This window comes from Vitis vinifera, chromosome 16 (genome assembly GCF_030704535.1).
Source record: "Vitis vinifera cultivar Pinot Noir 40024 chromosome 16, ASM3070453v1".
NCBI lineage: Eukaryota > Viridiplantae > Streptophyta > Magnoliopsida > Vitales > Vitaceae > Vitis > Vitis vinifera.
Genome location: NC_081820.1, coordinates 26,891,872 through 26,906,137, shown reverse-complemented (window position 1 = coordinate 26,906,137; position 14,266 = coordinate 26,891,872). Strand labels below are relative to the sequence as shown.

Sequence of the window (14,266 nt, the reverse complement as noted above, 5' to 3'; positions counted from 1 at the left end):
TCTTTGTACTTAATATTTCAATGTGATGAAATCGTTGTTTCTTATATAAAAAAAATTTGAAGTATGGACAAAATGTTTGGATAGTCTTGTAATTTGCACCAGGTAGGTTTCATATCTAGGTATATTGTTTATTGGTGGAAATGGAAGTATGTGGATATGTATATCGTTGCACAATCTAAGGGTGGTGGATGATTTGAGATGGTGCATAGGTTGGTTATCTGAGAGTTAATTTGATGAAGTATGAACAAAATGTTTGAATATCTTGCTGTCACTGAGGCTATGTTGTTTGTTGGTGAAAATGGAAGTCCATGAACATTTATATTGGACAGCCTAGTCTGGTATATTGTTGCACAATCTAAGGATGGTGAATGGTTTGAGGTGTTATGTAGGTTGGTTATCAGTACAAGAATGATTATAATGTGGAGGCTTCTATCTCACTGGTAGGATGAATTGGAAGAACATGATTTGTGAAACCTAGCCATTTAAATGCACCAAGTGGTGACTTGTAGTGAACTTTGATAATCACATTCCTCTTCAAACTCCATACCATGGAATCATGGAACTCAAGAGTGATGTGGTTGTGGAGGGAGAAACTAACCAATTCAAGCTGAGTTGTAAGCATGGTTTTGTAATGTGGGAGGCAACTTAGCATTCAAGGATGGAAAACTTGCTTAGATTTTGCAGCCTTCTTCCACATGATACATGCACAAGGAGAATCAGATTGGTTCTTCTTCTTAGAAGCATTTCTTCTTTGTTAACCATCTTGTGAGCTAGTGCTTTTACATAGAACTTCATCATTTCTTGGTATCTTTTGAAATTAGCATTTTAATTCATTTACATTTATCAAAAAAAAAAAAAAACATTTTAATTCATTTATGCTTTTATTTGAATCTTAGAAAGTACTATGAAAAGGCAAAAAATATAGGAAGAAATTCAAATTTTCTTATTTGGTTTGTCATGGAAAATATGAAGGAAAGTGAAATCAAATGAAAATTATGAACTTCCAATACTTCATTTTTTGTATAAAAGGGAAATAAAATAGGAGAAGTAGTGGAGAAATTAATTATTGAGCTCAAACTTTTCTTTTATTTTCCTTAATTTTTTTTCCTTGTCTTCTTCTTTTCCTTTCTCTCACACTTTTGTTGATCCAAACGGAGCCTTTATGAATTATTATTGTTAAGCACTGAAAATCTGAAAGAAACTTCATTTACATTGTCCAAAGAAAAGCATGGGCCTAAAGTTGAAACCATTCAAAAAGAAAATGCTGAAAGGTATAAGAGAGAGTGATAAGCCAAGATGCAAGAGGCTACCAATTTTATCACATTCATCCTGGCAATTATGATTTAGATTCCTTGCTTCTTGCTCATGTGTATCAAGTTATTCGTAATCAGATAACAATCATGGAGAACCCTCCAGCAAGAAACTCTTAGACATTCAATTAACTTTTGAGCTTCATGCATCTTGGGAGATTTAGGATGAAAACATGTGAAGTATCTTGCATTCTTGTTTTACTGGACTTTTATGTTCTGGAAATTCAGAGAGTTGAAAGGAGTTGTTAATTTCTGGCACCCTTCATCATGGTATATCCGAAATTCAACAATTTTTAATTGTTCATTTAGATATGCTTGTCTTTATGACAAACCAGAACAGGAAATAGACAAAATAGTCTTCATCTTCCTAAGATGAAACCTTTCCCTGTTCATCTGAATTAAGTGCAAATAATTTCTTTGGAATGATCTAAAGCTTGGTCCTTATGGATGGGATGAGGACCTCATCTTGTTTCCTCCTTTCAAAGTATCCCTGCTTTTCAAGCTATCTGGAACTATTTAACAATTATTAAACTTTTTCAGTGTGTGACTGGAACCATATTGGTTTGGATTTTCGTTTTGTTTTTCTTGAATCATGGATACGGTGCTCAGTTTGATATTCATTTCAAATCTCAAATTTCCATGTCTTGTTTCTCCAGATGAAAGGCCTTAATGATTCCCTGGATGCACGAATCTCTGCCCTGGAGAAATTGAAAGAGGTTGAGGCCTCGCAGTCTGTGGAAGCAACAGAGTAGATACCTTGATGCGGCTTTCCAATTATGTCTACTTATCATGCCAGTAGGTTCTTTAGGCCCTTTTTTCCCGTATTCTAAAGAATAATCACAACCCTACTGGTCTGTATGCTATATACTCTCAATGTCATGATTTGTTTGACAGTTTTATATCGGGCAAAAATTGCTTTTTTTGTTATTTGAGATTTCTATCTCCAGTGCATGATGACTCTTATTTTGACCTAAAACAAAAGCACCTAAGCTTGGATGGCAGAATAGTTTCTTATGGGAGCTAAAATGTCTTGAATGAAAATTAAGTTCACCCTGCATACCCCCCTTACAATCCCGATTACTTTGCTCAGAAAGATGGGTCCCATAACCTGAACTCATTCACCAAACTCTTTTAGCTTCCTTGCTGGATTCTTCTTGAGTGGTTTCAAGTGTGAAGGAAGTTCTTCAATGACTGGAACAATCACCTGCTGTTCAGTATCTGTAAACAAATGTGTTGAATGTTAAGAACCTGAATTGTCTCTGGTGTGTACAGTTCCTTCTTGTTTATCATTCAACTTTATAAGATATCCCACTACATCTCTCATAGAGGGCCTTATGCCAGGCTCCAGTTCAGTGCAATCCAGTGCCAACTCCAGCAGCTTCAATGCCTTCCATTGTTCATCTACATTCCAGGAACCAATTTCCACATCAAGGAAGCTGCAGCATTCATTGTTCTCCTGCAAGTTCTTCCTTGTCCAGGACGCAATATCCAGGCCTTCTTCAAAGGAAGGGTCCACTGGCAGTTTTCTGCAGAGAAGCTCTAGCAAAATGACTCCATAGCTGTACACATCACATTTCTCTGTCAACCGGGTTGAGTGTCCATTTTCTGGAACACGAGGAGAAGATAAAGAATTCAGAGAGGTAAGCTTCTGATGGTCAGTCTTATAGATCAATGGAGTAGGGAAGTTCGTATGCTAAAGATGAAACCAACCTGGTGCTATGTAGCCGAGTGTTCCTACAATTGCAGACATTGTAGAACTTGCATCAGAATCATCAGAAACCAGTTTTGCCAATCCAAAGTCTCCAATCTTTGGCTCCAATTCAGAATCCATCAAGATGTTGTCTGATTTCACGTCTCTGTGTATGATTTGTGGCACACAATCATGGTGAAGATAAGAAAGGCCTTGAGCTATGCCAAGAGCGATACGATACCGTGAATCCCAGTTCAAAACCAGAGGTTTTCTCCAATGCAGCACATCAAAGAGGGTCCCACCTTCCATATACTCGGTCACAATGAAACCATAGCCATCTTTGATGCAATATCCTGCCATTCTCACAACATTTCTGTGCCTAACCAAGCTCAAAGTCCTCATCTCAATGCTGAAGTTTGTCTCAGACAAATCCACCTTCTTCACAGCCCAGTTCCTTCTGGAGTTCTCAGTTTCTGTCCTGTAAACAGTTCCATGCTTGCCTCTTCCAATCACATACCTATCATTCCACCCTTCTGTCGCCTTTATAATATCTTCTAGTTTCAAATCCTCGGGCAAATCCTCAGTCTTTGATCGGCACTCATGAAGAGGAGATCGAGTCTGGGAGGAAAGTTGCTGCCTGAGTCGATGATCCAAGGTTATATAAATTGCAGCACAGAGTAATGCTATAAAGAACGCCACAGTTAGAATGATGCCAACCAGCACTAGGCCTTTTGTATGGGAGTTTTTTGCTTCCCCACAATAACTATCTCTATCTGCATTTCCCTGCAGGCAGAGTTCTGGGTTTCCTAGATAAGACCCTGGAGATGAAGCCATTGATTTCATCCAGGCATCTGGTATTTTCCCAGAGAGATGGTTGAATGATATGTTCACAAAGGAAAGGGACACCATGCTGTTCAGTTCAGGCGGAATCGTTCCAGAGAAATTGTTGCTTGAGAGATCAAGAATCTGTAACTTGTCTAAACCGCTGAGGCATCTGGGGATTTCACCAGAGAGCATATTGTGGCTCAGGTTAAGTACTGAATTGAGCTGGTGAAGTTTGCCTAAGCTGCAAGGGATAGAGCCTTCAAGCATGTTGTTTCCAAGCTGCAAGTCAAAGAGACTCTCTAGTGAAGAGAATGAGTCTGGAATCACTCCACTGAGGTTGTTGTCTTGAAGGAGAAGGTTCTGCAGGGCCACAAATGAAGTGATCTCTGAAGGAATGTTTCCTCTGAGAGAGTTCTTGCTGAGGTCCATTTTGATCATTTGTGAGCAATACCCCAGCTCAGGAGGAATGCTTCCATTCAGTCTGTTTGAAGAAAGTAGTAACATTTGAAGATTTCCCAGCATTCCAAGCTCAGGAGGTATAGAGCCAGATAGCCTATTTTCTGAAAGATCAAGCATTGAGAGGTTGCTCCAAGAACCAACCACTGGGGGTATGCTGCCTTCCAGCAAGTTTCCTCGAGCGTCTAAGAAAGAAATTCCTGGGTTCTTATCCAATTCTGCTGGTATACTCCCTTGCAGAAGATTATAACTAAGAATCACTCTCCTAAGAGAAGAGCATTTTCCAAGTTCAACTGGAAAAGTCCCATTGAAACTATTGTTTCCAAGAGCCAAAACTGAAAGGCTATTGCCACTGCATATATATGAAGGAATCAGTCCATAAAGGCGATTCCCAGTTAAATCCAACTTAACTAGACCAGGAGAGTTGTTTCTCCCAATCTCAGAAGGCACCTCCCCAGTGAGATTATTGTCCGCTAAGGACAGGAATGTGAGTTTTTTCAAATGGGTAATCCCTGATGGAATTCTACCAGTCAAGCTATTGTTATACAGAGCCAACTCCACAAGGTTGCTCATTCTTCCTATCTGCTGAGGAATTCGGCCCTTGATATGATTGTTGAACAAGTGAAATACCTCAAGATTCTCAAGTTTGCAGACTTCTGAGGGGATTCTCCCTTCAATCAAGTTGTTCTGGAGCCTAAGTTCAACTAGAGAACTACAATTTCCAACCTCTGGAGGCAATGAGCCTTGAAGCATGTTATCAGAGAGAGAAACAAAGTATAGATCTTTGAGACTTCCAATTGATGGAGGAATCTGCCCAACCAGATTATTAGTCGAGAGTGATAGAACAGCTAGCTGATGGCATTGAGCTATCCTTTCAGGTATTCTCCCATTAAGCATATTCCCCGAAAGAACAAGCTCTTTTAACTCCCCAAGACCCCACAAAGTCTCTGGGATCTGCCCCTCAAGTTTGTTGGAATCAAGATAGAGAAATTCAAGCTGCACCAGACCTTTGAAGATCTCTGGTGGAATGATCCCTCCAAAGTTGTTATAAGATGCAAAGAACATAGTGAGGTTTCTGCAGTTTCCCAGAGAATGAGGTAAAGATCCAGAGAGAGCATTCTCATGAATCCAAAGATCAGAAATGGCACATGATGGTGGGAAGTTTGGTAAAGTTCCAGTGAGATTATTGGTGTTCAAATACAGAAACTTCAGCTTTGGTAGAGAGAATAATTCTCTTGGAATCTCCCCAGATAAGAAATTGTTGTACAGTCCTAAATATTCAAGATTCCTGCATAATCTTACCTCAGAAGGAATCGTACCCCAGAGCAAGTTAGTCCCCAAGTTGAGTTCTAACAGCTGCTTTGAGAAAATCTGAGCAGGGATTGATCCTTGGAGGCCATTGTCATTAAGGAGAATCGTACTCAGTCGGCTGCAGTTTCCCAGCAGCTGAGGGATTCCACCAGTGAAGTTGTTGATGCTGAGATCAAGGGAGAGCAAATGCTTATGGCTGCAGACATGGGAGATGGAGTTGGCCAAGATTCCAGACAGTCCATAGCCAGAGAGGTTTAAGGACTTGACTTCAGGATCATCATTGGAGTAGCAAGAAACTCCTGGCCATTGGCAGTGAGAAGGTGAATCAGACTTATTCCATGGCAAGAGATGCTGAGAAGACTTGGGAAGACTGCTTCGAAACTGGAGAAGATAACTGGCAGCTGGGGATATCGAGGCTGATGAAGCTAAAAGAAACGGAAGGGAGAGGAGAACACAGCAAGGGAGTAGCAAGAACATGACGACTTCGCAGATTGGCCTCTTGGGTTGAGCATTGAATCGAGGACTTACGAGGCTGCCACTGCTTTCTGCTGATGGTTTTCCACAGCCATTCTTGAAACTGTGGGGATGCCAGCTGATGACCTTATGGGGAGTAGTAGGAAATGGCAAAAACCATAAAGAAACGAATTCAACGTGTCGAATTTGGTCGTTTTCTGCAACTTCTTGATAAAAAATTGAGAGGGTTTTAGCTTTGATTCAAAGAAAAGCACCATGGTTGGCAAGGTTGGGAAGAATCCAAAAGGCTAAGGTAGGACTCAAGTCACCAATATTAAAAAGATGGGAGCCATCAACCAAGCATGCTTCTCCCACTCATTAAAGAAGTCACATACTTTAGGAGAAGAACATGAGGTGGGTCACCATCCTCGAGAGTTGTTCATATATGCTTTAAAAAGGACAGTTAGATAGCAATCAAAATATGGAGTTTCTTCCAAGGAAAGAAGAATGTGAAACTCAGAAGCTATTGAGAGTTTTACCAAGTTGCTTTCATGTAATGGGACTGTGCCTGCCCACTAAGGTGACCAATCTGAGTTTTTCTTCATCACTCTCTGATCTAATGGAACAGCCATTATTGACCAGCAAAACTCTCTCATAAGCAACCTGTGGTTTGCTCTTCATTTCCCATCATAATGGAACCTTCCTTCTCTTCACAAGTGTTTTCAAAAACAATTTTAAAAAATAGTTCTTAAAAACTCTTTTTGATAATTTGTCCAACAAAAGTTTGTTTAAAAACCTAAAATATTGTTTAAAAGCTGTTTTAAAAAATAATTATATAAATAATTAAAAAATGTTCTCTAAAAATACTATATTTTCTATTTTTAATAATAAAAAACTATTTTTTGTTTCCTAATTGTCGAATGTGTTTTCTATTTTGTTTTAAAGAATATAGAGTTGTTTTCAAAAGCAATTATCAAACAAGACTTTCATCTTCATTTTGAGTATACACTACTAGTTCATACTAGTTCATATGTTCTTGACCATTCTAAAACGTGTTTGAAAAATTATTGAACTAGTTGTTTTGAATTATTATAAGAAGTGGTTTTAATTAGTAGAGTATGTAAAATACTCTGCTCATTGTATTGAGTAGTGATCTCATTTATATAGAAGAAGATATTTACCCAAGAGGTGATTGTTTTCAATGACAAACTCTTGAGGAGCCTATTTGAGAAGCCTGGGTGGGTGGTGGCAATCTATTGAGATGATGAGCTAGAAGGCTGATGTTTATCATCCCTCTCAAGAGGAATGGTCCAGGGATGATAGAGGTTTCATTTGAAATATTAACAACTGCAAGCTCGGAAGATGTTCCCCAAGTAGATTAAGCTCATTATGCTTCGGGTGACTATGGAAACTCGGGTTGGCAGCAAAAGATGAAAATATGAATACAAGAAACACTAAAAAAAATTTATAGTACAAGAGTCTCGACCTTTACTTTTCTAACACCTCAAAGATAAACATTTCTAAGTGTTAAAAAAGTTAAAAATATTTTCTAAAATTATTATCAAACAGATTCTTAATCGATTGATTTTCTATATTTTGTGATTTATAATTATTTCATATTAAATCAGTATGATTTATAATTCATCACTCAACTGTCTAAATCAACCAAAACCCAACCTTAAACAAGTTTCATTTCATTCGATTATATTTTTTATCACTCGAAATTCAATTCAATTTTAATGGAAGCATTAATTGATCATAAGACCTTTTCCTTCAAAAACCTCATGGTCAAAATAAATAAATCACTTCTTCCATGGAGTTGAGTGATTGTTGCTTTGGAGATTTGGTTAAAAGGTTAAAGGCTTGAAAATTTTCTAGGAAGGTGGGTGCTAGTTGTTCATTAAAGTCATGGAGTTGAATATCCCCTAAATGCAGAACCACAATCACACTGCACAAATAAGTTGCTTTTTGGTCAATACCACCAAAAAAAATGTTTCCATTTTTTGTGAAGAATTTGGTTACTTCACCTACAAAATCATAAAGGAAAAGGGTTTGTACCGTATTTTCCTACCAAACAAACACAGGCAGTGAAAACTGGAACGACCAGTTCCCATACCATCAATGCTACGGGCACCAACCATGATGAATTAGGTGGGGTCATCATCCCTGCCCATGATATTCAAATTTCAAACAAAAGCATGGTGGGGGGGACCTCCCTTTGATTTTTTTGATACATTATCTTTTGTACATATGATGATTGGTCATGTTGGTATGGTTAACAAGTCATTTTCATGTCTGTAACCAATTTTTTATGGTCAAATGTATGGTGAAAAATGAAGGCTAAATTCACATATTGATTTATCCCAATAAAAATATTTATTTATTTTTTTAAGAAAAAGAAATAAAGTTTAAAGAAATAATTATAGAGAAATAATTCATTTTCTTTCAAATATAAATAATAAAATTCAACAAATAAATTAGATTTGAGTTTCACTATTACATCATTTGTAATAATTCACCATCTTTTATTCAAATACAAACCGAAATTAGGAATGACAATGGGGCGGGTTGCCCCCATCCCAACCTCGCCCCGTTTATTAAAACCAATTCTCATCCCCGTCCCGTTTAAAAAATTAAACGGGGCGGGGAGGGTATGGGAAATTCTCATACTCGCCTAGCTCTTTTTAAAATTTTTTTTTTAAAATTACTTTTAAAATTTTAAATTACATTAAAATAAATATATTTTATAAATAATAAAATTATTATTTTTTTTATAACTTATTTTTTTTAATTTTTTATTATTATCTATATATTAAAAATAGTAAAATAAAATTTTAAATTAATTTAATTTTATATGTAAGCGGGACGGGACGGGACGGGACGGGACGGGACGGGATAGGGCAATACCCGAACCCGTCCTGGGTTTAAAGAAATAATCTCATACCCGTCCCATTAGGGGCGGGACGGGACGGGACGGGTACCCGAAAAAACCCGCCCCATTGCCATTCCTAACCGAAACCATATAGTTTCACGATTTTAAAATATGTCTTCTCATTATATTCATCCTCGGGATGCACTCTCTTTAAAGATGTTTTACTCTATTGAAAGTAAAATCATAAAAATTATCAAACATGAATTATAAATAAATATCAAATTATTTGAACAATCATTGATCCCATATTATTTGAACCCTTCTTGTTAATTGATAGCAAAGACAACAAAATTCCCTAAGCTAACAGCCAAAAATTGTCCACATCAAGCCACTTGTTTTATCTTCTCAATGCTCAAAAATCATACAAATTCTTCGAAATCTAATACCACTCATGGGGCTAACAAATATCCGAGCACCAAAAGATCGGTCTACCTCGAAATCCGATCTCAACCAACACATTTGAAGATACGATGGAAGACCAAACTAAGGCTACCAAAATTTATGTCACCCACAAGTGAGGCCCATAAGAAAAGACGACCTCTAAACTTATAGGTTGATCTGACAAATTAACCTACACCTAAAAAATAAAGTACAACTGTTTTTATTCTTGTGTGTCTTAAAAGTCAATAAAGTATACAAAAAGTTTGTAAAACATACGACAGCAATAGAATAATAGCCTGTGTAAAGCCCTTATTGTGAAGTAATAATGCGTCCAATGACTCTTGTACTTACTCCAAATTCATGTAAAAATTCTCAATGAGGTCCTCTTTTTACGAGAAATCCCTTTTTGTATCGGGTGGAAGAATAAAATTTTTAGTTACTCATGAAGATTTTTATCTTTCTCATATCAAAATTTCAAAAAATATTAGTGAATATATTTAAAAATAGTACAAATTATCATATTAGAAATTTAAAAAGTAATTAGAAATCTAATACAAGTCCCTACTCACTTCTTCTTCCACATACTTAAAAATCGTGCAAATTTTCATATCAAAAATCCCAAAAAGTGCTTAGAACCCTAATATTACTTGCTTTCATCTTCTATGTAACGATCAGTTCTTAACCGTGTAGATATTATCCATTTTGAACCTAAAAGGGTCCTCACGACTTTAAAAAACGTTTATAGAGTTAAGAGAAATTCATACTTATATAACGTTAGAAAATTTCTCCCCTATCCAATATACACAACGTCCTCATTGTATCCTATGAAATTATAAAACCAAAAGACGAACACGTTTATAGGGCCAAACAAACCTCCACATGGAGGTCGGAAATCGACTCTGATACCATTTATAATGACCCGTTTTTAATCGTGTAGATATTGTCTGTTTTGAACTCAAAGAGATGTTCACGGTTTTAAAACGCGTCTATAAAATTAAGAAAAGTCCATACTTATATAACGTAAACAACTTTCCTAATCCGATGTGGGATGTAACATTCTATGTACTTATAAATTTCAAAATCATACAAATTCCCCTTTAAAATTCAAAACCATCATATACTAATACAATATAGAATGGTGGGAGCCATGATCATGGATTGATGGGAACTAAATAGATATCTAGTCATAGCAGCATAGCATCACATGTGATGGTCCTTGGTAGCTTTAATGAGGAAACAAAGTACCAAGGTGGGGGGAGAGAGAAGAAGAAGAAAAAGAGAGACATCCACCACTTTCTAGGGCTTGAATCAGATCCTTGCTAGAATTGATTAGTGAAGCAAAAAGGAAGATAGAAAAGGAGGGTATACAAATGAAGAAATGGACAATGGCATGGGACCATGTGGTCCCCTCTCAAATATCAACGCCCATCCCCAGCCACATGCTTCTTTCCCAAGGGAATTTCTTTGATTTTTTTATTTTTATTTATTTTTTGGAAATAATAATCATAAAGATAAGGATAATAATAAAAATAAAAATAATAATAATTCCAAGGCGGTGTTTCCTTGGCGGTGACAGCTTGGGGAATCACCCATCAAAATGGGTCATGACATGCTTGTGTGTTGATGGGAATATTTAAAGGAAAAAAATAAAAAATAGAAAGGAGAATTAAATAATTTTGGCAAGAAAACTCATCATAGATGAATCATTTGACTTTCAGCGATTGGTTGTTGTGGTCTATCAAATCAAATGATGAGACATTTTCCCTTTGAATTCAATTTTCAAAATTTCAAATTCCCTCTTACCCTTATCCTTTTTGTGAGGTATCTTGAAGAACATTTCAGAAAAATATAAAAATATTTTATACGATTAATTAATTAAAAAGATGAAAACATTTTAAATTCCTAAAACTAAACTTTCCTATTTTTGAACTTGAAGTAACTCATTTTTAATATAAATATTTTATAATATTTTTATTATTTATATGTGTATTTTAAAAAAAATGGTTACTTTTGTAAGAAAAAAATAAAAGTATTTTTGTCAAAAATAGATATTTTTTTAGATTAAAAAAAATGTTGAATTAGTTTTTCAAAATGGGTAATATTTCATCCCTTTTAATCAATTATCCTTATTTTATAAAATTTTACATTATATGTTATTTTTATTAATATTAAAGATATCAAATAGGTATGCTTTGAATTTCAAATATGAGTAATTAATATTTATGGTCAAATTTAAATGGTGAATAAGAAACTAGACTCAATTACAAATGAGATTTAATTATACTAAAATAAAAATGTAAGGTGGTGTTTGTTTTTTTGACTTTTTGTTGAAATTAATTTGTTTTTAGAATTTAAGTTGTTTGTTTTTTTACTTTTTCATGACTTATTGTAAACTTTTTACTAAATAGAAAAAGCCAAAATATATAACTTTTTCTAAATAGAAAAAATAATATATTAGTTTTTCTTTACTTTTTAATACTTAATATAAATAAAATACTACAAAAATAAACAACCTAATATTTAATACTATAAAGCATTTATGTTCTATTTAGAATTAAGTAAAAAAACAAACACCACTAAGTTAGGTTATAAATGAAGATATTATAATATACTAGAAAGTTAAAATACATGAAATAGAAAACTTTATGTCATATTCATTACTATTCAAAAAAATTGAATAATTGAAAATATATGATAAAATTTAAACCGTTAAATAAAAGTATAAACAAATGAAATTAAGGTAAAAGGTACAAACTAATAATATTATGGTATGAACAATAACATTAAGAAATATGTAAGCGATACCTCATCATTAGGGACGGAATTAGAAATACGATCTCAAGGATAAAAGGATAAAAGTTAGTTTAAAGGGGCAAATATGGGCTAAAAACAATATTTTGTTCATTATTTGATTTATTTCACTTTTAAAAGTAAGGTCATAATATAAACGCATCGTTTTCTTAATTTTTCAAGGGGGACATATGTTACCTCTGAGTTTTAACTACATCGATGATATTCATGATTGATGGTATTTTTTTAATATATATATATATATATAAAAGAAAGAAAATATATGAAAAAATAATTTATTAATTTTAAATATTTTAAATATTTTTTCCTTTTCCAATTTACATTTTTTATCTTCAAATTTTGGATAATCAATCATAGGGTGAGTAGAAAATTATGTTTAGTGAAAGAGATGATTTAAGGAAAATAAGATGGAAGGTGTTGAATGATGGGGACAGCCCTTATTGTTGGGAGGCTACAGCTGTCTCCTCATCTACCACCTTCGTAGTCCATACCCTCTCCCAATCCTCCTTGGGAACCCACTACTTCCTTTCCTTCTCTACATATCTATTGGGAAAATCAAATTTTCATTTAAGACAAAATTTATGGTAATTTTAATACTATAAACGGACAATTTTTATATTCCCCATAAGAGATATGTCTCATCACTCATCACTCATCACTCAACCCCCATCCTCATTTTTACTATTTTACTTAAATTAATATATTGTACACTTATATATAAAATCAAAATTTATAAAATATTTTTTGTATTTTTAATTTTAAAATTAAATTCCTAGAAAATGGTTTTTTAAATTTAAAAACATTTTTCTATTTTAACAAGTGAAAAATTATTTTCAACAACCAAAACTATTTTTCCATACTTGCTTTTACTATAAAAAAATAAATTTAAATGAACATTTATGTATTTTAAATTTTATATTAATAATTAAAATAAGTTAATAACTTATAAAATAATTTATTAATTTTAAATTTATTTATCTATTTTATTTAATAATAATTTTTATATTTAACTTTTTAAAGACAATAATATATACATTCATTTTCTTGCCATCAAATGGTAAGGTATGGGTGGTAATTGAGTAATTAAAAATGCGGCCGAACGCCGTTTTTTGAACCAATAAGATTGAAGGAGCCGCGATCCTTAAAAGACATGTCTTTGTTATCTTTATCATCTTTATCTTTGGTCTGGGATATTTACGCATATGCCCTCGACCAAAATCTCATTATTATATTTCATACCCCCACTATTTCATCTTTTTCTCCTTCACGCCCTCATTTCACGACTTGTCACATCTCATCTTAATGCCCTCCGCTCCTCGATAAGCTAGCCGCACGCGCTGGGGTGTCACGTGTGAGCACTCTCCCATCGAGCTGCTGACACTAGAGGAATAGTGTGCTGTCGGGCACGCTCGGGTCGGCGCGTGGAGTTATGGTACAGCTGTTTGCTATTAAGAGGGCACTCCTCGGGGCGATTCGTTGAACGCGTCACCCACTAGCTGCTTCACGTGTTTCGAGGCAGGGTGAACTGACGGCGTTTAACGGGAGAGGGCGTCTGTTTTGACAGCTCTTAATGTGCTCCGTACAATTTGTCCATTCCCTCTTTCAGATATCTGATATCTTAATCCTTTTTATATATGTGTTAATAATATAAATACATAATATACAAAGACTTCACCGCGAAGTAAAAATAAAATCTCTTATTAAATTAAAAAAAAACAACAAATTTGGTTTGATTTGGAAAAATGTTTTCTTTCTTTATCTGTGAATTTTTTTAAATTATTAGATTTTTTATTAATAATATTTTCATTAAAAAATGGGTAAATATTTAAATATTAATAATAAGATGCAAGAAAATAACAATTTTTAATAATAATAATAATAATAAAATCACAAAAAATACTATCCTATAAAATAATCATAATAATGATTTTTAATTATTTTTCTCGTATATATCATTAGACTTTTCGAAATTAAGATTGTCATTCAGACAAAATAATTAAACACAGAAATTCGAAGTCAAAAATGATCTTATCAGCTGTGAGCAGAGCAGAGGAGTGAGCTGGTTCCCGAGGCGCCCCTTCATGGAAGAGAAGCGCC

General features: G+C 34.4%; 1 protein-coding gene across 1 annotated transcript; it reads right to left on the bottom strand.

Moving 5' to 3' along the window:
• Positions 1 to 1,963: 1,963 nt before the first annotated feature.
• Positions 1,964 to 6,687, bottom strand: LOC100245296 (leucine-rich repeat receptor-like protein kinase PEPR1). Its single transcript, XM_002271352.4, has 2 exons — positions 3,021 to 6,687; positions 1,964 to 2,915 (listed from the first exon to the last, which is right to left on the bottom strand). Exons 1-2 carry the CDS (start codon positions 6,067 to 6,069, stop codon positions 2,551 to 2,553), a joined length of 3,414 nt encoding a protein of 1,137 aa, XP_002271388.1. The 5' UTR covers positions 6,070 to 6,687; the 3' UTR covers positions 1,964 to 2,550.
• Between the last annotated feature and the right edge of the window lie 7,579 nt (positions 6,688 to 14,266).

Bases quoted from the DNA above. Each gene is read 5' to 3' on its own strand.
- LOC100245296 (XM_002271352.4), bottom strand. From the start codon at position 6,069: ATGTTCTTGCTACTCCCTTGCTGTGTTCTCCTCTCCCTTCCGTTTCTT. The intron at 2,916-3,020 runs GTTGGTTTCATC...CTCGTGTTCCAG, and splicing joins ACTCGGCTACATAGCACCAG to AAAATGGACACTCAACCCGG.